The sequence below is a fragment of the Pongo pygmaeus genome, chromosome 4 (genome assembly GCF_028885625.2).
Source record: "Pongo pygmaeus isolate AG05252 chromosome 4, NHGRI_mPonPyg2-v2.0_pri, whole genome shotgun sequence".
NCBI lineage: Eukaryota > Metazoa > Chordata > Mammalia > Primates > Hominidae > Pongo > Pongo pygmaeus.
In genome coordinates, this window is record NC_072377.2 from 185,858,089 (window position 1) to 185,880,382 (window position 22,294).

The window sequence follows — 22,294 nt, forward strand, 5'->3', positions numbered from 1 at the left end:
AGGCATTGCTCTGGGCAATAATTTTCTGGATGTGACCACCAAAGCATAGACAGCAAAAGCAAAAACAGAAATATGGGATGGCATCAAATGAAAAGGCTTCTGCACGACAAAGGAAACAATAAAGAGTGAGAGACAACCTCACAAAGGGAGAAATGTTTGCAAATGATACATCTGATAAAAAGTTAATATCCAAAATATACAAGTAATTCAAACAACTCAGTAGTAAGAAAATAAATAACCTGATTAAAAAATAGGTAAAGAACTTGAATACAACATTTTTCAAAAGAAGACATACAAATGGCCAACAGGTTTATTATCAAATGCTCAACATCATTAATCATCAGGGAAATGCAAATTAAAACCTCATTGACGAATAACCTCACACCTGTTGGAATGACGGTTGTCAAAAAGACAAGTATTGATGAAGATCTGAAGGAAGGGAAAGTCGGTACACTGTTGCTGGGAATGTAAATTAATACAGCCATTGTGAAGAACAGTATGGAGGTTTCTCCAAAAACTAAAAATGAACTACCATATGATCTAGCAATCTCACTTCTGGATATACATCCAAAAAAATTGAAAGCAGTACATAGGAGACATCTGCACTCCTATGTTCATTGCAACATTATTTACTATAGCCAAGATATAGAATCAGCTAAGTGTCTATCAATTGATGGTTAGATGGATGGATGGATAAAGAAAATGCAGTATGCATACACAGTAGAATACTGTTGAGCCTTAAAAGTAGAAAAAAACTCAGTCATTTGAGACAACATGGATAAAACTGGAGGGCATTATGTTAAGTGAAATAAGCCAGACACAGAAAGACAAATACTGTATGATCTCATTTATATGTGAAATCTCAAGAACTCAGACTTACAGAAAAAGAGGGTAGAATAGTGGCTACTAGAGGAAGGAGTGGGAACAGGTTGGAGAATGGAAAGATGTTGACCAAATGGTACAAAGTTCCGATTAGACAAGAGGAATGTTTCCAAGATCTATTTCACAGCAAGCTGATCATAAATAATAAAATGTATTGTATATTTCAAAATTGCTGAAAGAATAGATTTTAAATATTCTTACTACAAAAAAATTGGTAAATACGTGAAGTGTTGGATATGTTAATTAGTTTTATATAATAATTTGACATTGTATCCATGTAACAAAATATCACATTGTACTCCACAAATATCAATAATCATTGTCAATTAATAAAATTTATTTATTTTTTGAGACAGCATCTCACTGTGTTGCCCAGGATGGAGTACAGGGACATGATTGTCTCACTGCAACCTCAAACTCCTGGGCTCAAGTGATTCCTCCACCTCAGCCTCCTGAGTAGCTTGTACTACAGGCATGTACCATCATGCCTGGCTAATTCTCATATTTTCTGTAGAGATGGGGGTCATGCTATCTTGCCCAGGCTGGTCTTGAGCTCCTGGCCTCAAGCAATCCTCCTGCTTCAGCCTCCCAAAGTGCTGGGATTACAGGTATGAGCCACTGCCCCCATCCAATTAATAAAAATGTAAATAAGAAAAAGAAAAAGACATACCTTTCAAATAAGAAATCTGGTGAGCCTATATTAATATCAGAAAACTATTAGAAAACAAATGTTACCAGAAACAAAGGTATTTATCTCACAATAATGAAAGTATAAATTCACTAAAAAGATAAACAAGGAGCTCCCACCCCCAGCCCCAGGTGTCATTAGAGGCTGAGTAGAAAATAGGAACTTCCACACCCACCTGACACTAATGAGGCAACTCTCTCTCCCATTCTGCCCATTGCCCAGTGGAACAGTGTCTAAGAAGACCTGTGAAAGCATGAAGTTTAAATAAGTTCACAATCTTGTAACATAGCATAAAAAGTCCAAATTTCAATCAAAAATCACTCATCGTATAATAATGAGGAATAGCTCAAACTGAATGAAAAAAGACAACATCAAGATGACCGAGATACCAGAATTAATGCTTTAAGATCCTCTGACAAGGAGCTTAAAGAAGCCATCATAAAAATGCCTCAACAAGCAATCATAAATATACTTGACACAAATGAAAAATAGAAGGTCTCAGCAAAAAAAAAAAAAAGTATAAAGAAGAGCCAAGTGTATGTTTTAGAAAGTAAAATAGCCAAAATTTAAAAACTCAATGGTTCTGCTTAAGAGAGAAATGGAGAGGACATAGAAAAGAATTGGTGAACTGGAAGATAGAGCTAGAGAAACTATATAATCTGAACAACAGAAGAAATTTTAGACTGGAAAGAAGATGAACAGAGCCTCAGGGACATATAAGGCTATAAAAAAGACCAACATTCATTTTATCAGAATTGAAGGAGAGGTGAAAGAAGGTGGGACTCAAAAATATGCAAAGGAATCAGGTTTTTTGTATGTTGAAAACTCACCAAATGTAGCATATACATGCAAAAGACAAGCCTACAGTTTCAAGGAGCTGTTGCGGGAAGTCAGGGACCCCAAACAGAGGGACTGGCTGAAGCCGTGGCAGAAGAACGTAAATTGTGAAGATTTCATGGACATTTATTAGTTCCCCAAATTAATACTTTTATAATTTCTTACGCCTGTCTTTACTGCAGTCTCTGAACATAAATTGTGAAGATTTCATGGACATTTATCGCTTCCCCAATCAATACTCTTATAATTTCCTATGCCTGCCTTTAATCTCTTAATCCTGTCATCTTCGTAAACTGAGGATGTATGTCACCTCAGGACCCTGTGATGATTGCGTTATCTGTACAAATTGTTTGTAAAACGTGTGTTTGAACAATATGAAATCTGGGCATCCTAAAAAAGAACAGGATAACAGCAATTTTCAGGGAACAAGGGAGATAACCATAATGTCTGACTGCCTGTGGGACTGGGCAGAACAGAGTCATATTTATCTTCTTGCAGAAAGTGAATAGGAGAAATATCGCTGAATTCTTTTCCCAGGAAGGAATAACCCTGGGAAAGAAATGCATTCCCAGGGGGAGGTCTATAAATGGCCGCTCTGGGAGTGTCTGCTTTATGCAGTTGAAAATAAGGGATGAAATATGCCCTGCTCTCCTGCAGCACCCTCAGGCTTGCTAGGATTAGGAAATTCCAGGCTGGTGAATTCTAGTCAGACTTGTTGTCTGTTCTCGACCCTGTTTCCTGTTAAGATGTTTATCAGTGACAATGTGTGCCCAGCGGGACATGGAACCTCATCAGTAATTGTAATTTCACCCTGGCCTTGTGCTTTTACTCTGCCTCTCTGCCCTTGTGATCTTTTATTGTCCTTTCAGGCATGTGATCTCTGTGACTTACTCTTTGTTCATACCCCCCTCCCCTTTTGAAATCCCTAATAAAAACATGCTTGTTTTGTGGCTCAAGGGGCATCACGGGAACCTGCCCATGTGTGATGTCACCCCCGGAGGCCCAGCTATAAAATTTCTCTCTTTGTACTCTTTCTCTTTATTTCTCAGACCAGCTGACACTTAGGGAAAATAGAAAAGAATCTACGTTGAAATACTGGGGACTGGTTCCCCTGATAAGGAGCTATGTAACTCTAAACAAGATAAACTCAAAGAAATCTATGCCAAGATATTATAGCCAAATTTCTGAAAGCTAAAGACAGAAAATTTCTTGAAAGTGAGTGAGTGAGAAATGACACATTTCCTACATGGAAAAACAACACAAATGATGGTGGATTTCTGATCAGAAAGATTAGATGCCAGAAAAAAAGTGGCACAACATTTTCAAGTGCTGAAAAAAAAATTGTCAACCAGAATTTTGTATCTAATAAAAATATATTTTAGGAAAAATGGGAAATGAAAATATTCTCAGGTGAAAGAAAACTAAAATAATTTGTTCTTAGAAAACCTGTCTTAAAGGGATGGCTAAAAGAAGCTCTCTAAACAGGAAGAAAATACACATGTGAGGTGATGGATATTAAAGGGATAGCTAAAAGAAGCTCTCTGAACAGGAAGAAAATACACATGTGAGGTGATGGATATAATAATTAGCTTGATTTAATAATTTCACAATGTGTGTATGTGTATATATATATTTATCAAAAGATTACATTGTACCCTGTAAATGTATGCAATTTTTGTCAATTATACCTTAAAATTAATTAAATTAAAAAATAAAAGAAGGAAAGAAAATGATACAAGAAATAATCTTGTAAATAAAGAATACAGAATGAGCGCAAGTATGGGTAAATATGGAAGACTTCCTTTTTTCTTCTTAGTTTTATAAATTATGTTTGACATGAAGAAAAAATTATTACATTGAAGTGGTTCTCAATGAATATACAGGAGATATCTGAGGCAATTATAAATGGAGTGGGTTAAGGGACATCAAGAGAAGTAAAGTTTCTACAATTACTCAAACTAATAAAATGTCAGTATCAGTAGAATTTGACTAGCCCTGTATATATAATGTGATACGTAGAGGAGCTGCTTTAAAAGCTATGCAAAAAGGTATTACTCATAAATATCATTGATAAATCAAAATGAAATTCTAAAATAATGTTAAAGAAATCCACAGGAGACTGTAAGCCATGGTTCTATTTTCTTTTTTCATAGAGACAGGGTCTTGCTCTGGTCTTGCCAGGCTAGAGTGAAGTGGTGTGATCATACCTCACTGTATCCTTGAATTCCTGGGCTCTAATGATCCTCCTACCTCAGCCTCCCAAGTAGCTAGGATTATAGGCATTGCCTGCTGCCATGTGCTAATTTGTTTTTATTTTTTATTTTGTAGGGATGATGTCTCACTGTGTTGCCCAGGCTGGTCTCAAACTCCTGACCTCAAGCAATTTTCCTGCCTCAACTTCCCAAAGCACTGGGATTGTAGGCATAAGCCATTGTGTCCAACCATGGTTCTATTTTTAAAAAGAAAAAAAGTCCACAGGAGTCATGAAAAAAAAACAGAACAAACAAAATTAAAAATAAAATGTCAAAGTTAAGCTTTAAAATATTATAAGTGCATTAAATATAAGGAGTCTAAATGTACCAAACAAAAGGAAAAGATTGGCAAAGTTAATTAGGAAGCATACCCAAATATATGCTGTCTGCAAGAAGCTCACTTCAAATATAAATATTTAAGAGTTAGATTGAAAGTAAAACGATGTTACAAAGATTGAGAGTCTGCAGGACCACTCTCACTTCTGATACCAAGTTCAGAAATTCCCTAGACTACCATCAGGTTAGATAATTTTCTAAAAGAATTCAGTAAAGCCATTATACTCTTGGTTATGGTTGATATGAACCTGTAAAAGCAACAGAGAGAAAAGACACATAGGACAGGATCCAGGAGAGTTTGAAGCATGGAGCTTCCACTTGTCCTCCCCTGGTAGGTTTGCACAGACAGTGCTTACTCCTCTCAGCAATGACATGTGACAATACACACTGAGATATTGCCAACCAGAAACCTCACTCAAGCATTGCTCCAGAGTTTTTACAGGGGCTTGGTTGCACGCTCATGATTGACCACAAACATGGCTGACCATAGTCTCCAGACCCTCCAGAGGTTGACCTGATACTGCATGGCCCAAGGCATCTCCTACTGTTGGGCACAGATTATCCACTGTGGCCCAAAGTGTCCACCATAAATCATACTGTTAACATAGACAATCTGGTGTGGCTTAAAGCCCACAGATAAACAAAGACACTTTTATTAGGCAGCACATTCCAAGGACTTAGAGATAACCTCCTTCCAGGAGCTGAAAGCAAAGGCCTAGCCTCTCTTTGAGCAAGTTTACTGCTTTACTACACAGATGAAAAAATATAGACCGTGCAGAAAACATTAATCCAAAGAAAAGAAGAGTGGCTGTATATTATCATCATATAAAGTTGATTGCAAGCAAAAAATATTCCCAGGGACAGACAGGGACATTACCTTATAACAAAAGGGTCCTGCCACCAAGAAGATATGGTTGTCCTAAATGTGTATGCAGCAAACAAGAGACTTGCAAAATATGTAAAGCAGAAGCTGATAACTAGAAGGAGAAATAGATAAACCCACAACTATAGTAAGAGACTTTAACACCCTTCTAGGCCTAGGAGGGCAGATCACCTGAGGTCAGGAGTTCAAGACCAGCCTGACCAACATGGTGAAACCCTGTCTCTACTAAAAATACAAAAATTAGCTGGGCATGGTGGCGCATTCCTGTAATCCCAGTTATTTGGGAGGCTGAGGCAGGAGAATCACTTGAACCGGGGAGGTGGAGGTTGCAGTCAGCCGAGATTGTGCCATTGTACTCTAGCCTGGGCAACAAGAGGGAAACTCATCTGAAAAAAAAAAAAAAAAAAAAAAAAGGTTGATAGAAGAACACATCAGAAAATCAGCAAAGACATAAAACTCAAAAATACTATCAGTGAACAGGATCTAATTGGCATATATAGAATAATCCACCTAACAATAGCAGAACACACATTCTTTTCAAGTAACCATGGAATATATACCAAGATAGACCACATCCTAAACCTCAAAAAATTTGAAAGTGAATTCACATGCAGGATGTTCTCTGACCATGTGGATTTAAACTAGAAACCAATAATAATAATTTAAAAACCAAGAGGAATATCGGCAAACACTTTGAAACTAAACAACACTTTTGAATAACTCATGGGTTCAAAAGGAAGTCTCAAGAATATTCAAAAATATATGAATAAAAATGAAAATACATTAAAATTTGTGCCACACAGCTAAAGCAGTGGCAAAAGAGCAATTTATGTCATTAACTGCTTGCATTAGAAAGAAGTAAAAATTTCATATCAGTAATCTAATCTCCCACCTCAATATACTAGAAGCAAAAGACAAAAATAAACCTAAATTAAGAGGAAGGATAGAGTATTAAAGAGAATAAATCAATGAAATTGTAGACAAGAAAAAGAATAAATCTATAACACTAAAAGGTGTTTCTTTGAAAATATCAATAAAATTGACAAATCTGCAGCAAAGAAAAAAAGACACAAATTATTAATATAGGTTGTATCACTACAGATTCTGCAGATATCAAAATAATTAAAGGAATGCTACTGAATTAAGGGAGTACTACAAACAACTCTACATACATAACGTTAACTACTTACATGAAGTGGACCAATTACTTGAAAGGTACAAGTGACCATAGCTTACCAAAGGTGGAATAGATAATTTTAATAACAATATATTTTAAAAATTAAATTCATAATTTTAAACCTCCAAAACAGATATCCCCAGGCCCAAATGGTTTCTATGGAGAAATCTACCAAATTTCAAAGAGGAATAACACCAATTCTATACAATGTCTTCTAGAAAATAGTAGAGGAGAACACCTTCCAATTCATTCTATGAACACCTGATACCAAAGCCATACAACGAAAGTAGAAAAAAAGGAGACAATAAACCAGTATTCCTAATTAATATGGATGGGATGTAAACATTCTAAACAAAATGTTAGCAAATAGAACTCAGCAATATTCAAAAAGTTTTATATACGATAACCAAGTGGGGTTTATTACAAAGATAAGAGACTAGCTCAATATTTCAAAATCACTCAATGTAATTCATCATATTAGTAGGATAGATAAGAAAAAATCATATGTTCATATCAGTTTATGCATAAAAAGAATTTGAAAAAATTCAGTACACAATCATGATGTTTAAAAATGACAATAGAAAACCTCCCAGGGAAAAAAGAATCTCATTTCTTACCCCACATTATATAGAAAAAATAAACTCCACGTGGGTACTAAACCTAATTTAAGAGCCAAAACTATAAAATTCTTACAGGAAAGCACAGGCTAAAATTTCTGTTACCTTTGATTCAACAGGTATTTTCATTTTTAAAAAATCTTTTGAATCAGTTTGATTTACTTTATTTTTAAAATAATTTTAACTTTTATCTTAGATTCAGGAGGTACACGTGCAGGTTTGTCCCATGGGTGTATTACATGATGCTGAGGTTTAGGGTATGACTGATCCTATCACTCAGGTAGCAAGCATAATACCCAATAGCTAGTTTTTCAGCCCTCACCCTCGTCCTTCCCTCCCCCATCTAGTAGTCTCCGGTACCTATTGTTCCCATCTTTATGCCCACGTGTACCCAATATTTAGCTCCCACTTATAAGTGAGAGCATGCAGTATTTTGTTTTCTGTTCCTGTGTTAATTTGCTTAGGATAATGGCCTCCAGTTCCATCCATGTTGCTGCAAAGAACATGATTTTATTCTTTATGGCTGAATGGCATTCCATGGTGTATAGGTACCACATTTTCTTTATTCAACCCACTGTTGTTGGGCATCTAGGTTGACTCCATGTCTTTGCTATTGTAAACAGTGCTGTGACGAACATACAATTGTATTTGTCTTTTAAACAGAATGATTTATTTTCCTTTGTATATATATCAAGTAATGAGATTGCTGGATTAAATGGTAGTTCTGTTTTAAGTTATTCGAGAAATATTCAAACTGCTTTCCACAGTGGCTAAGTTAAGTTACATTCCCACTAACAGTGTATAAGCATTCCCTTTTCTCCACAGCCACTCCAGCAACTGTTGTTTTCTGATGTTTTAATAATAGTCATTCTGACTGGCATGAGATGGTGTCTCATTGCATTTTTTATTCGCATTTCTCTGATGATTTAATCAGAGTTTCACTCTTGTTGCCCAGGCTGGAGTCCAGTGGTGCGATCTTGGCTCACTGCAACTTCTGCCTCCTGGATTCAAGCACTTCTCTTGCCTCAGCTTCCCAAGTAGCTAGGGTTACAAGTATGCACTGCCACACCCAGCTAATTTTGTATTTTTAGTAGAGGCAGGCTTTCACCATGTTGGTCAGGCTGGCCTTGAATTCCTGACCTCAGACGATCCACCTGCCTAGGCCTCCCAAAGTGCTGGGATGTCTATGGCCATACTACACTGAATGTACCCAATCTCGTCTGATCTCCTGAAGCTAAGTAGGGTTAGGCCTGGTTAGTATTTGGAAGGGGAGACCAAAGTGTTGGGATTACAGGTGTGAGCCACTGTGCCCAGCCACTTGTTTTTAAATTAACAAATAAAACTGTATGTATTTATGGTATACAACATGATTTTTTGATATAGGTATACATTGTGTAATGGCTAAATCAAGTGAATTAACATATGCATAATCTCACATATTTATCTTCATTTGGTGGTTAGAACAGTTAGGATCTACTCTCTTAGCAATTCTTAAGTATATAATATATTGTTATTAATTATAGTCATCATGTTGTATAATACATCTCTTGAATATATTCCTCCTGTCTAACTGAAACTTTATGCCCATTGGTCAATATGTTCTCATTTCCCACAACCCCACCTCCTACCCCACATAACCACTCTTGTACTCTCTGCTTCTATAAGTTTGACTTTTTTACATTCCACATGTAAATGAGATTATGCAGTATTTGTTTTTCTGTGCCTGGTTTATTTCAGTTAACATGATATCCTCCAGGTTTATTCATGTAGTTATTAATAACAGGACTTTCTTCTTTTTAAGGCTGAATAGTTTTCCATCGTGTATATATACATCACTTTTTAAAACTAATTCATCTTACAATAGACATGGAGGTTGATTTTCTATCTTAGGTATTATGAGTAGTGCTGCAATGTACATGGGAGTGCCAATCAATTGAATAACCTAGAAGAAATGGACAAATTCCTAGAAACATATAATGTACTAAGTCTTAGTCATAAAGAAATAGAAAATATGAACCGGCCAATAGCAAGTGAGGAGATTAAGTCAGTAATAAGTCTACCATCAAAGACACAGAAAAGCCCAGAACCTGATGGCTTCACTGCCAGCTTCTACCAAATATTTAAAGAACTAATACCAATCCCTCTCAAGCCCTTCCAAAAAATTAAAGAGGAGAAACTACTTTCAAACTCATTTTATGAGGCCAACATTACTCTGATACCAAAGCCAGACAAAGACTCCACACACACACAAAGGAAACTACATGCCAATATCTCTGAAAAACATATATGCAAAAATCCTCAATGAAATACTAGCAAACCAGGCCAGGTGCAATGGTTCACACCTGTATTCTAAGCACTTTGGGAGGCCTAGGCAGGAGGATTGCTTGAGGCCAGGAGTTTGAGGCTAGCCTGGGCAACATAGTGAGATCCCGTCTCTACAAAAAAATTTAAAAATATAAGCCATATGTGGTGGCCTATGCTTGTAGTCCCAGCTAGTTGGGAGGCTGAGATGGGAAGATTGCTTGAGCCCAGGAGGTCAAGGCTGCCATGAGACATGTTTGTGCCACTGCACTTCAGCCTGAACAACAGAGCAAGATGCTGTCTCAAAAGAACAAAAAACCTGGCAAACCAAATTCAGAAACATATCAAAGATTACACACCACAACCAAGTTAGATCTATCCCTGGAATGCAAGATTAGTTTAACATGTGCAAGATAATCCATGTGATACACAACATTATAACCACATGATTATCTCAATTGATGCAGAAAAAGCACTGGACAAAATTCAACATCCATTAATGATTTTTTTTTTTTTTGAGGTGGAATTTCGCTCTTGTTGCCCAGGCTGGAGTGCAATGGCACCATCTCGGCTCAATCTCCACCTCCCAGGTTCAAGCGATTCTCCTGCCTCAGCCTCCCGAGTAGCTGGGATTATAGGCAGCCATCACCATGCCTGGCTAATTTTGTATTTTTGTAGAGATGGAGTTTCTCCATGTTGGTCAGGCTGGTCTCAAACTCCCAACCTCAGGTGATCCGCCCACCTTGGCCCCCCAAAGTGCTGGGATTACAGGCATGAGCCACTGCGCCTGGCCCATTCATGATTTTTTTTTTTTTAGGCTCTAAACAAAATAGATACAGAAGGGAATTTCCTAAACATGAAAAAGTCATTCATGAAAAGCCCATAGCAAATATAATAATCAATGAAGGAAAACTGAAATCTTTTCCTCTAAGATCTGGTACAAGGCAAGGATGCCCATTCTTGCCACTTCTATTTAACACAGTACTGAAAAGTACTAGTAGAAGCAATCAGAAAAGAAAAAGAAGTAAAAGTCATCCAAATTGGAAAAGAAGAATTAAATTATCCCTATTTGCCGAGGACATAATCCTATATGTAGAAAACCTTAAACATGCTACTAAAAAACTGTTAGAACAAATAAATGAATTCAGTAGAGTTGCAAGATACAAAATCAACATACAAAAATTGGTAGCATTTCTACACACTAACAACAATCTGAAAAATAAATCAAGAAAGAATCCCATTTGCAAAACCATCAAAAATAATAAAATACTTAGGAATACATTTAACCAAGGAAGTGAAAGAACTGTACACTGAAAATTCTCAAACCCTGATGAAATACACTGAAGAAGACACAAATAAATGGAAAGATATTCCATGCTCATGGATTGGAAGAATTAATTGTGTAAAAAATATTTTTTGTTTTGTTTTATACATGTTTTCTTTTTTTACCATCATCTACCCAACTAGATGAGGTAAAAATTTTTATACTACCAAAAGCAATCTACAGATTCAATGCAATTCCTATCAAAATTCCAATGGTGTTTTTCACACAAATAGAAAAAACAATTCTAAAATTTGTATGGGACCACAAAAGACCCTGAGTAGCCAAAACGATCTTGAGAAGGAAAAACAAAGTTGGAGGCATCATATTTCCTGATTTTCAATTACATCACAAAACAATAGTGATCAATACAGTATGGTACTAGCATTAAAAAAAATAAAAGACACATAAGCTAATGGAACAGGATAGAGATCCTGGAAATTAACCTAAGCATACGTGGTCAACTAATTTTTGACCAGGCCACCAAGAAGACACGGAGAAAAAAGGATAGTCTCTTCAATAAATGATGCTGGGAAAACTGAATATCCACATTCAAAACCATGAAATTGGACCCTTATCTTACACCATACACAAAGTCAACACAAAATGAATTAAATACGTAAACATAAGACTTGAAACCATCAAAATTCTGGAAGAAAATATAGGGGGAGAGCTCTTCTTATTGCCCTTGGCAAGAACTTTTTGATATCTCACCAAAAGCGTAGATGACAAAGACTAACATAAACAAGTTGGACTACACAAAATTACAAAGCTTCTGTACAGCAAAAGAAACCATCAACAAAATGAAAAGGCAGCCAGCAGATTGAGACGAAATGTTTAAAAGCCATACATTACATAAGGGGTTAATACATAAAATACATAAGAAGCTTAAACAACTCAATAGGAAGGAATCAAATAGCTTGATTAAAAATGGGCAGGGACCCATATAGACATTTCTCTAAAGAAGAAATAAAAATGGCTAAACAGTATATGAAAAGGTGGTCAACATTACAAATCATCAGAGAAATGCAAATGAAAACTACAATGCAACAACACCTTGCCCTTTTATGAAAAAGTCAAACAAGTGTTGGTAAGGGCATGGAGAAAAATGGACTGTTGTAGACTGTTGGTGAGGATGTAAATTGGTACAATCATTGTGAAAAACAGTTTGAAGGTTTTGTCTCTAAAAGATAAAAATAATAATAGGATGAGCATTAAAAATAATTTCTAACAAAGAAACATCAATATTGACATCTCATAGACATTTCTTTGACAGTTACTGCTTTTATTACACTGCTAAAATTAGAATGCCATTAGCCAATCAAAAAAATTAATTAGACTTACACATTAAAATAAAACAGAATGTCTCTATTTACACAAGGTAGTCTCCAAAATAAAAAGAAGGCATCAGTTCAGACTTCCTGGTAATTTATTTGTGAAAAGCTGACATTCTAAAAATACCTCTGCTGTCTTTAAAATCTTAAGGTATAAGCAACATAATTGTCCCTAATAGACTCTTCTTTTCCTACTGTGGGTCTCCAAAGTCCAAGTGGTGTTGATTTAGGCTGAGTCAAGGAGAAAAACGTTGAATAGAATGTGAAATCCAAGTTTTAATTTTCAATGATCTGGTCTTCAGAATACACAAATAAGCCTTGATCTTACCACTCAAAGTGACCAAAAAACTCTTAAATCTGCATGAGATACCATGAAAAGATGGAGAAAGAAGAATTAGGATATCATATTTAAAAACAGCGGTTGTATGGGTTGTTTCCTTGTTTGCACATGGTCAAGTTCATCCTGTAAAATACAATGATGTCAATAGAGGAGCTGTCACAAGGCCGTCATGTCTCCAAAGGTATAGATGATAGGTCTGCAGGGGTTCATGGGAGGCTGAGGTCACCATGGATTGAGTTTTGGAAGGAATTTTGAATGGAAAAGATGGGTTTAGTCATCTAAAAGACTTGAAACTTAAAAAATAAAAAAGATGGACTTGACTGGGTGCAGTGGCCCACGCCTGTAATCCCATCACTTTGGGAGGCCGAGGAGGACAGATCACCTAAGCCCAGGAGTTCAAGACCAGCCTGGGCAAAATCGCGAAACCCTGTCTCTACCAAAAATACAAAAATTAACCAGATGTGGTGGTGTGTGCCTGTGGTCTCAGCTACTTGGAAGGCTGCGGTGGGAGGATAGCTGGGGCCCAGAAGGTCAAGGTGACAGTGAAGTGTGATCGCGCCACTGCACTCCCGCCTGAGTGGCAGAGCGAGACCCTGTCTCAAATACAAAAACAAAAACAGGCCAGGCATGGTGGATCATGTAATCCCAGCACATTGGGAGGGGAGGCAGCCCAACTGCCAGAGCAGATGGCAGAGTTCCAGGGAACTTTCAATGCATTTGTGTATCCCTGTGCCTGATGGCGCTGTGGCCCCCTCCCTTCCTGTATTTCCTCACACTATTCCCAGTGGCCCTAGTACTAGTCCTGTTCCTGAGCTCTGTTTCTTTGAGGCTGAAGTCTGCGGTGTCCCCTGAGAGCTGAGGTCTGAAGTCAACTCCCCCTCCTCACACTGTGTCTGTGTTAAGTAGCCCTGTGGGCATTGGGAGGCAGTTGTGCCAGCACGAGCTCCTTCCCTGAGCCTGTTTCTCCCTCTGAGAGGAGGCTGTAGTCTGTGTGAGCCTCACTCTCCGAGCCTGAGGGGCCACCGGAGGTCGAGGGTGCCGTGGGCTCCACAGCCTGATGAGGAGTCGGTGGGGGCTGAGGAAGGAGGTTGGGGCTGGGGCTCCTCCTGTCCCTGGACCCAGTGGGAGCAAACACAGGAGGATGAGTGCATGGTTCTGATGCTAGGAACTCCTCCACAGGCGACTCTGCTGAGTTTGCTCCCCTGGAGGGGACCCACCCACAGGTGAGTGAGGGTCTTGTCCCGTCGCCCCCTCTCTCTTCCCTGCAGCTCCTGCTCCTGTTGCTGGTTCACGTCCCCATTTGTCTCGTTCATCAGCACTTGCTCTTCCTCCTACTGTCTGCCTCCATCAGGGTGTAACTGTTTTGTGTGGGTTTTTGGAGGGGCATCTGTCTTCTGGTGTGGTGTCTCTCCTCACTCTTTCTTCTCGTCCTCTTCCTTTGACCCACCTCTCTCTCTCCCTCTGTCTGGGTTGGAGACTGGGCTCTGGGTCTCTGGGGTGGAGGGTGGTCCACAACAGGAAGACAGGGACAGATGTGTGGGGAGTGCAAAGGTGAAGGAGCAGGAAGGAGGGGGCTGATGTGGGATGGGGTCCTCCTGTCCCAGGGAGAACATTGCAGACACGCTGGCTTCTTCTGTGTTGTGGTTTCTGGAAAGAAAAGTGAAGCCATTAACTAAACACCCAACGGAAAGGTCTGAAATTAGAGAGCAGAAAAATGAGCCAGTGAGATGCAAGAATAAATTCAGCTGTATTTCATAATACAATTTTTTTTTTCTGAGACAGGACCTTGCCGTCTGTGTCCTGAGAGGCACAAGTGGCTGGTGCCTCTGGACATGGTGGTAAGGCTGGGAGTCCGTTCTTCTGCTGGGGCATCTGGTGTATTTTGCTGGTTGGTGGAGCCTGTGGCTGATATGGCTGAGAGGGTGCTTGGTCGCTGTGGGAACAGATTTACTCCTGTAGAAATCCCCTCCAAATCACACAATGTCATAGCTCTGTCATTCAGGCTGGAGTGCAGTGGCGTGATCATAGCTCACTGCAGCCTCAAATTCCTAGGCTCAAGTGATCTTCCAAGTAACTGGAACTACAGGTGCACACCACCATGCCCAGCTAATGTTTTATTTTATTTTTATTTTGGAGAAAAAGTCTCACTCTGTCACCCAGGCTGGAGTACAGTGGCATGAACACAGATCGCTGCCAGCTTGAACTTTCAGGCTCAAATGATCCTTCCACCTCAGCCACCTGAGTAGCTGGCACTACAGATGTGTGCCACGATAGCCTGGCTAATTTTCTGTTTTTTGAATAGAGATGAGGTCTCGTTTATGTTGCCCAGGCTGGTCTCAAACTCCTACCTCAAGCTATCCTTCTGCCTCAGCCTTTCAAAGTTTTGGAATTACAGGTGTGAGCCAGGGTACCTGGCCAACAAAATTTTTATTCATTCAACAAATATTGACTGAGTGCATAACAGATGTGCCAGACACTCTTCCGGGAGCCAGGGATCCCACCACGAGCACCCGTGGCACTGGGGAACACGGGTTCTAGTTGGGAAAGCAGAGAACAGACACCCACGTGAGCAGCCTGGGGCCCGCCTTGCATATTTGCCTGCTGCGGGAACCAAGGCAGGGAAAGGAGGCAGAGGAAGAAGGATTTCAACTCTAAATGGGTGCTGAGGGAAGGCTTTGCTGAGAAGGCAAGGAGGAGGTGAGGGAGCAAGGCAGGGCCAGTCTGGGAAGAGCCTTCTGCACGGAGGTGAGAGAAAGTGTCCAGGCCCCCTGGAGCTGGCCTTGTCCTGCTGTGTGGGAGCAGCTCCAGGAGGCGGGGAGACCGGCATGGAGGGCATCCCGGGAGGGTGGAAGGAAAGGCGTGGGTGGTGGTGGAGGGCTGCTGATGAGTCTTGCATTTCCTCTGGAAGTACTTTGGCTTTATTCTTGCAGAGATGGGTCCGCCCCAGGGCTATGTGACAAATAGACCAGGTTGGGCTGGGGTGTGCCAGGGTAGACTGGGAGGCAAATGCAGTCAGGGCCGTTGCCATCCTCCAGGGACACTCTAGAGGTGGTGTGGCCAGGTGGGAGCTGGCAGGGATGCGTGCTGGCTGGAGGTATGTTTTGCAAGGGGAGCCAGCAGGGGTTTCTGATGTTTGGGACGTGTGTGTGGAGAGGACAGGGGTCCAGGATGACGCAAGTGTTGTGACCTGTGAATCTGGACAGATCTGCCAGTCACTGAGCTGAGAGGGGGAGAACAGGCGTTTCTCCAGGGAAGAGCAGGTGGTCTGTTTGGCCACTTCGGGTGGAACAAGCCCGTGAGACAGCTGAGGGAAGACGTTGAGTGCACAGTGGGTGTAAGAGTCTGAGTGCAAGGGAACCACGCAGGATGGAGGGAGAAATGGCATCAGTCAACCATGCTGTATCGTAGTTTAAGAGACTGGGCGGGGGGGAGTGGGGAGTGCATGTCCTGGGAGGTGCCTGTGGCTGGTGCCTCTGGACACGGTGGTAGGGCTGGCTGGGCATCCCTTCTTCTGCTGGGGGATCTGGGGGGACCTGCTTTGTTTCGCTGCTTGGTGGAACCTGCGGCTGGTATGGCTGAGATGGTGCTTGGTCGCTGTAGGAACAGATCTCTCCTGTAGAAATACCACCCACATCACTCCAGGGGTCATCAGTGGCAAGGACCCCTGGGCACGCCCTCCTGGGCACGAACCAGGACAAGTTCCCTGACCTAGGGACATAGATCAAGCAGCCAGCTCCAGGGTCCTGGACCTGGGCAGGCCCATCCAAGTTTAGGAAATTCCCCGGGGTCTTGGCACAGAGAGCGTGGTGTCCCGTGGAGCAGCCTCATTTAGCCTTGCAGTGAGGTAAGGTGGACATGAATGCACCAGCACGCAGAGGCCTCACAGATAAACGGCCGCCCGTGTGTGGAGCAGGTCCTCATCTTTGTAAGCATCTGAAGATGTTTCTTCCATTTTCACTCACTGTCCCTGGTAGAAACGAATCACACAGCAAACTCCTGTGACACTCAGACCAAGGCCAATGAAGCAGGAGCCTTTTTGCAGAAAACGGAAATTGCAGCCACATGTCACTCCATCACGTATTATTTTATTCAGTCACCACGTCTGGGTTGAGGTCCCGCTATGAGCCAGGCACCATTCTGGGGGCTGCCAACGTCACGGTGAACAGAAATATGCTTTCATTCTGGCGGATCTCACAGACAGGGACAGTCCAAATACGGGAGCCTGTGCGTGTCAGATGGCGCCAGTGCGTGGAGAAACAGCAGCAGGAAGGGGCCTGGGAGAGCGAGACATTCAGCTTTTTCATCCGGCTTCCACGGAACACCTCTCTGTGAAGACCGGCATTTGAGGAAAGACAGGAAGCAGGGAGGGAGGGAGACCTGGGGAAGAGCATTCCACCGAGGAAAACGAGCAAAGGACGGAGGTGCGGGCACCAGGCCCAGGAGACCCCCCAGAAGCTCTGTGAGCAAGGGAGGGGCCCGAGGGGACCTCAGAGGGACGTGTGGGGTGAGTGTGTATTTCCAGACGTGCGGGGTGTGTAAGTGTGTCTATGTGTGTCTGTGTATATGTCTGTATTTGTGTATGACTCTGTGTGTGTGTGTGTGTGTGTGTATGTCTCTGTGTTCCTGTATATGGATGTATGTGTGCTTATGTGTTTCTGTGTGTGTCTGTGCGTATATTTCCATGTCTGTATGTCTCTGGGTGTGCAAATGTGTGTGTGTCTTTGTTTATATGGCTGTGTGTGTGCCTCCGTGTATCTATGTGTTTCTGCATGTGTATTTTCATGTGTATGTGTGTGTGTCTGTGTGTGTATATTTCCATGTGTCTGTGTGTGTGTCTATATGTCTGTGTCTGTGTGTGTGTCTATGTGTGTGTATTAGTGTCTGTCTGTGTATGTCTCTGTGTCTATGTGTGTTAGTGTGTCTGTGTGTGTGAGTGTGTGTGTGTGATGTAGGGCTTTACTTTCCACTGTAAGCATTGGGCTTTATTTGGAGTAATTTGGGATGTCATTGACATACTTTCACTAGGAGGTTACACAAATGCCTTACATTTTAGCAGACTCTCTGCAAATGCTATGACAATAGACTCAAAGGTTCAAGGATAGAAGCTGGGAGACCAGGGAAGAGGCTACAAGAACCCATCAGAGAGAGGAGGGTGGCTGGGACCAGGGTAGTTTTGGTGGAGGTGGGAAGAGCGAATTAGATTCTGAGAAACACTGAGAGTACAGCCAAGGGGCTTTTCTGATGGTTTGGACCTAGGGAATTAAAGAAATAGAGAAGCTGAAAATGGTCCCAGGATTTTTGACCTGAACAAAGTAAAGACTGAAGAACATCTCACGTTGCCATGATCTTTCCTTTTTTTTCCTTTTTTTTTTTTTATTGAAATGGAGTTTCACTCTTGTTGCCCAAGCTGGAATGCAATGGCACAATCTCCACTCACCACAACCTCCACTTCTTGGGTTCAAGTGATTCTCCTGCCTCAGCCTCCCGAGTAGCTGGGATTACAGTCATGCGCCACCACGCCCGGCTAATTTTGTATTTTTAGTAGAGACAGGGTTTCTCCATGTTGGTCAGGCTGGTCTTGAACCCCCAACCTCAGGTGATCCACCCGCCTCAGCATCCCAAAGTGCTGGGATTACAGGCGTGAGCCACCGTGCCCAGCTTGATCTTTCCTTTTTGTAACACATGTAAATGATCTCTTGGGCATGAAATAGACCAAGGCCTGTTAGAGACAGTTGACCAAATCCATGTGACCCCAGCTAAGAGGCAGTGCCATGTGGAAAGCCTGGGCTTTGCTGGCCGAAGGAGAATTGTCCAACAGTCCTGGGGCACATGAAATGATCCTATTTCCACTCTCTGGGTATGGATATGTACGAATACAGATGTGTAGTCCAATTCCAGAGCTGGCAGAGGTCCTGTCATCTGTGTCATAGGAATACGAGAGTGTCCCCCTGCATGTCTCAGAGCATACGCTGTTGAACTGAAGAATCTGGAGCACAATAGAGACATGTCACTCAATCTTATAATTTCTCTTATGTTCTCAGGTGACAGTGAATGACTAAGCCATGGGAAGATGGATGAACCAGTCCTACACAGACGGCTTCTTCCTCTTGGGCATCTTTTCCCATAGCCAGACTGACCTTGTCCTCTTCTCCGTGGTTATGATGGTCTTCACAGTGGCCCTCTGTGGGAATGTCCTCCTCATCTTCCTCATCTACATGGACACTGGACTTCACACTCCCATGTACTTCTTCCTCAGCCAGCTCTCCCTCATGGACCTCATGTTAGTCTGTAACTTTGTGCCAAAGATGGCAGCCAACTTCCTGTCTGGCAGGAAGTCCATCTCCTTTGTGGGCTGTGGCATACAAATTGGCTTTTTTGTCTCTCTTGTGGGATCTGAGGGGCTCTTGCTGGGACTCATGGCTTATGACCGCTACGTGGCCATTAGCCACCCACTTCACTATCCCATCCTCATGAATCAGAAGGTCTGTCTCCAGATTACTGGGAGCTCCTGGGCCTTTGGGATAATAGATGGAGTGATTCAGATGGTGGCAGCCATGAGCTTACCTTACTGTGGCTCGAGGAGCGTGGATCACTTCTTCTGTGAGGTGCCAGCTTTATTGAAGCTGGCCTGTGCAGACACTTCTCTTTTTGACACCCTTCTCTTTACTTGCTGTGTCCTCATGCTTCTCCTTCCCTTCTCCATCATCGTGGCCTCCTATGCTTGCATCCTAGGGGCTGTGCTCCGAATACGCTCTGCTCAGGCCTGGAAAAAGGCTCTGGCCACCTGCTCCTCCCACCTGACAGCTGTCACCCTCTTCTATGGGGCAGCCATGTTCATCTACCTGAGGCCTAGGCGCTACCGGGCCCCCAGCCATGACAAGGTGGCCTCTATCTTCTACACGGTCCTTACTCCCATGCTGAACCCCCTCATTTACAGCTTGAGGAACCGGGAGGTGATGGGGGCACTGAGGAAGGGGCTGGACCGCTGCAGGATTGGCAGCCAGCACTGAACCCAGAGTGTGGTGCCTGCTGTGCCACTTCTTGTCTGTGTCACATTGGGAAGTCACTCAACCTTTGTGAGTGTCTGTTTCCATTCACCTGTTGATGGTCATTCGATGGTTTATAGGTTTTGGCCATTGTAAGAAAAGCCATTATGAACATTTCTGTACCAAAAAAAAAAAAAAGGAAAAAAGATAATCATGACACCTGTGCTCTGAGGGATTTTGTAAAGATCACAATGTGTCAATCCAAAGCTCCATGATGAAGCAATAGCTTGCTATTATTGTCCTTGTTGATTGTTTATAACATCCTTGGACTAAATTTACTCTATTTTTTATTTTCTTTATTTTATTTTTTGTGTTTTTCTGCTCTTTAATGCTATATTTCTTAATTCTTCTTGGTAATAGCTGTCTTTTATTGGATGCTTACTAAGTTCTAGGTTCCTGTTCCTTTTCTATTCTTTCTAAATTATTTAATTGACTTAGATTAACACGTGGATATCTTAAGTGGAAACTTTCTAAATGGCAGAAATTGAGTCCCTATAACTCTTCTTGGACAGTTCTTTGCCTTTTTCTATGTTCAGTTAGAGGCTTTATAAAACCTCCTTTAGGTAATAAAAATAAATCTCTGCAGTTTAGTAGTTATCCTTGCAGGGGGAATATCTTGTTTTTTTGTGTGTGTTATGAAAGGAAAATATCTTGGGCCCCAAATCACTAGGATAAAGGGAAAAGTCAAGCTGGGAACTGCTCAGGGCAAATCTACCTCCCATTCTATTCAAAGTCATCCCTCTGCTCACTGAGATAGATGCATCTTCTGATTGCCTCCTTTGGAAAGGCTCGTCAGAAACTCAAAAGACTGCAACCATTTGTCTCTCACCTACCTGTGACCTGGAAGCCCCCTCCCTGCTTCGAGTTGTCCCCGCCTTTCTGGACAGAAGCAGTGTATTTCTTACATATATTGATCGATGTCTCATGTATCCCTAAAATATATAAAACCAAGTGTGCCCTGACCACCTTGGGCACGTGTCATCAGGACCTCCGGAGGGCCGCGTCACGGGTGCGCGTCCTCAACCTTGAGAAAATAAACTTTCTAAATTAACTGATACCTGTCTCAAATGTTGGGGGTTCACAGTGTATTACCAGTACCAGACCCTGTGCCTTATAAATAGCAGTTGCTCAGTAAAACATTATTGAATGAATGCAAGAAGAGAGCATCAAGTGAGGTAATATAAATGGAAGCATTTTAAAAGCACTGTTCACATGTCAAATTTGCTGTGGCAGCTGTGATTCATTTTAGTACTTCAAGTTCTTTAACAGTTTAAAACTGTATCTCTCTTGGAGGATGAAGACTGGAAAAGAAATAAGGAGATAAACTGAGCCAATATTTTGAAACTTATATATCAGTCAGGGTCCATTTAGGAACAAAATCACATCAGTTATTTTAACAGAAATTTTAACGTAAAGAATTGCTGGCCAGGCACGGTGGCTCACACCTGTAATGCCAGCCCTTTGAGAGGCTGAGGCAGGGGGATCACTTGAGGCCAGGAGTGCAAGACCAGCCTGGTCCTAGCTACTGCAGTCTGAGCTACTTGGGAGGCTAAGGAGGGAGGACGGCTTGAGCCCAGGAGTTCAAGGCTACAGTAAAAGAACTGCACCACTGACTGCACTCTAGCCTGGGTGACAGAGGGAGACCCCATGTCTAAAAAAACACAAAAATTAAACAGAATTGCTAACCAGATATTAGAGAACTGAATGGCCAAAACAAGAACACTAGGGATCCTTGGAGCTCAAACATCTGGGGGCAGGCAGTGACCATGGCATTCCCAGCTCAGCCGAGGCCCTGGAGAGGCATCTCCCTGACTTTGGAGGGCTGCCTGGCCCTACCTTGTGGTACCTCCGGAGCATGGGGGCCGGCGGGGGAGAAGAAGCGGCGTCCAAAGCTGGGCCCAGGCTTCTGAGGAGCAGCTGCTGTGTGGTTGCTCCTGACACTCTAGGTGTTCAGAGGAGGGCCTCAGGTCCCGGCTGCTGATGTGTGGGGGCCAGTCAGCTGGTGCGTGTTTTTCTAAGGGCAGGATGAGACGAGTGCGGAAGTGTGAAAGTAAAATCTGCAGCGTGGAGCCAACTTCCAGGATGAAGAAACATTGCTGAGACGATTTTGACAGGAAAAAGCAGGAAGTCATGAGGATTGGTTTCTTTCTGCTCTTGCTGGCTGACAGCCTCCTTGTAGTGTCCTCCTGGCGGAGCCCGATGGGCCCTGACAGCAAATCAGCCCTAGCATCACAACTCAGAGGACAGGAGTGTGGGCTGCGGGCTGAGGCAACTGCTTAA

At 42.0% G+C, this 22,294-nt stretch overlaps 1 protein-coding gene across 1 annotated transcript; it reads left to right on the top strand.

Annotated features, from left to right (window-relative positions):
* Positions 1-14,145: 14,145 nt before the first annotated feature.
* Positions 14,146-21,211, top strand: LOC129036730 (olfactory receptor 2V1). The gene is made up of 3 exons (XM_054488265.1): positions 14,146-14,191; positions 14,751-14,806; positions 19,010-21,211. The coding sequence occupies exon 3, from the start codon at positions 19,031-19,033 to the stop codon at positions 19,976-19,978; it is 948 nt and encodes a 315-aa protein (XP_054344240.1). The 5' UTR covers positions 14,146-14,191; positions 14,751-14,806; positions 19,010-19,030; the 3' UTR covers positions 19,979-21,211.
* The last annotated feature ends 1,083 nt before the right edge of the window (positions 21,212-22,294 follow it).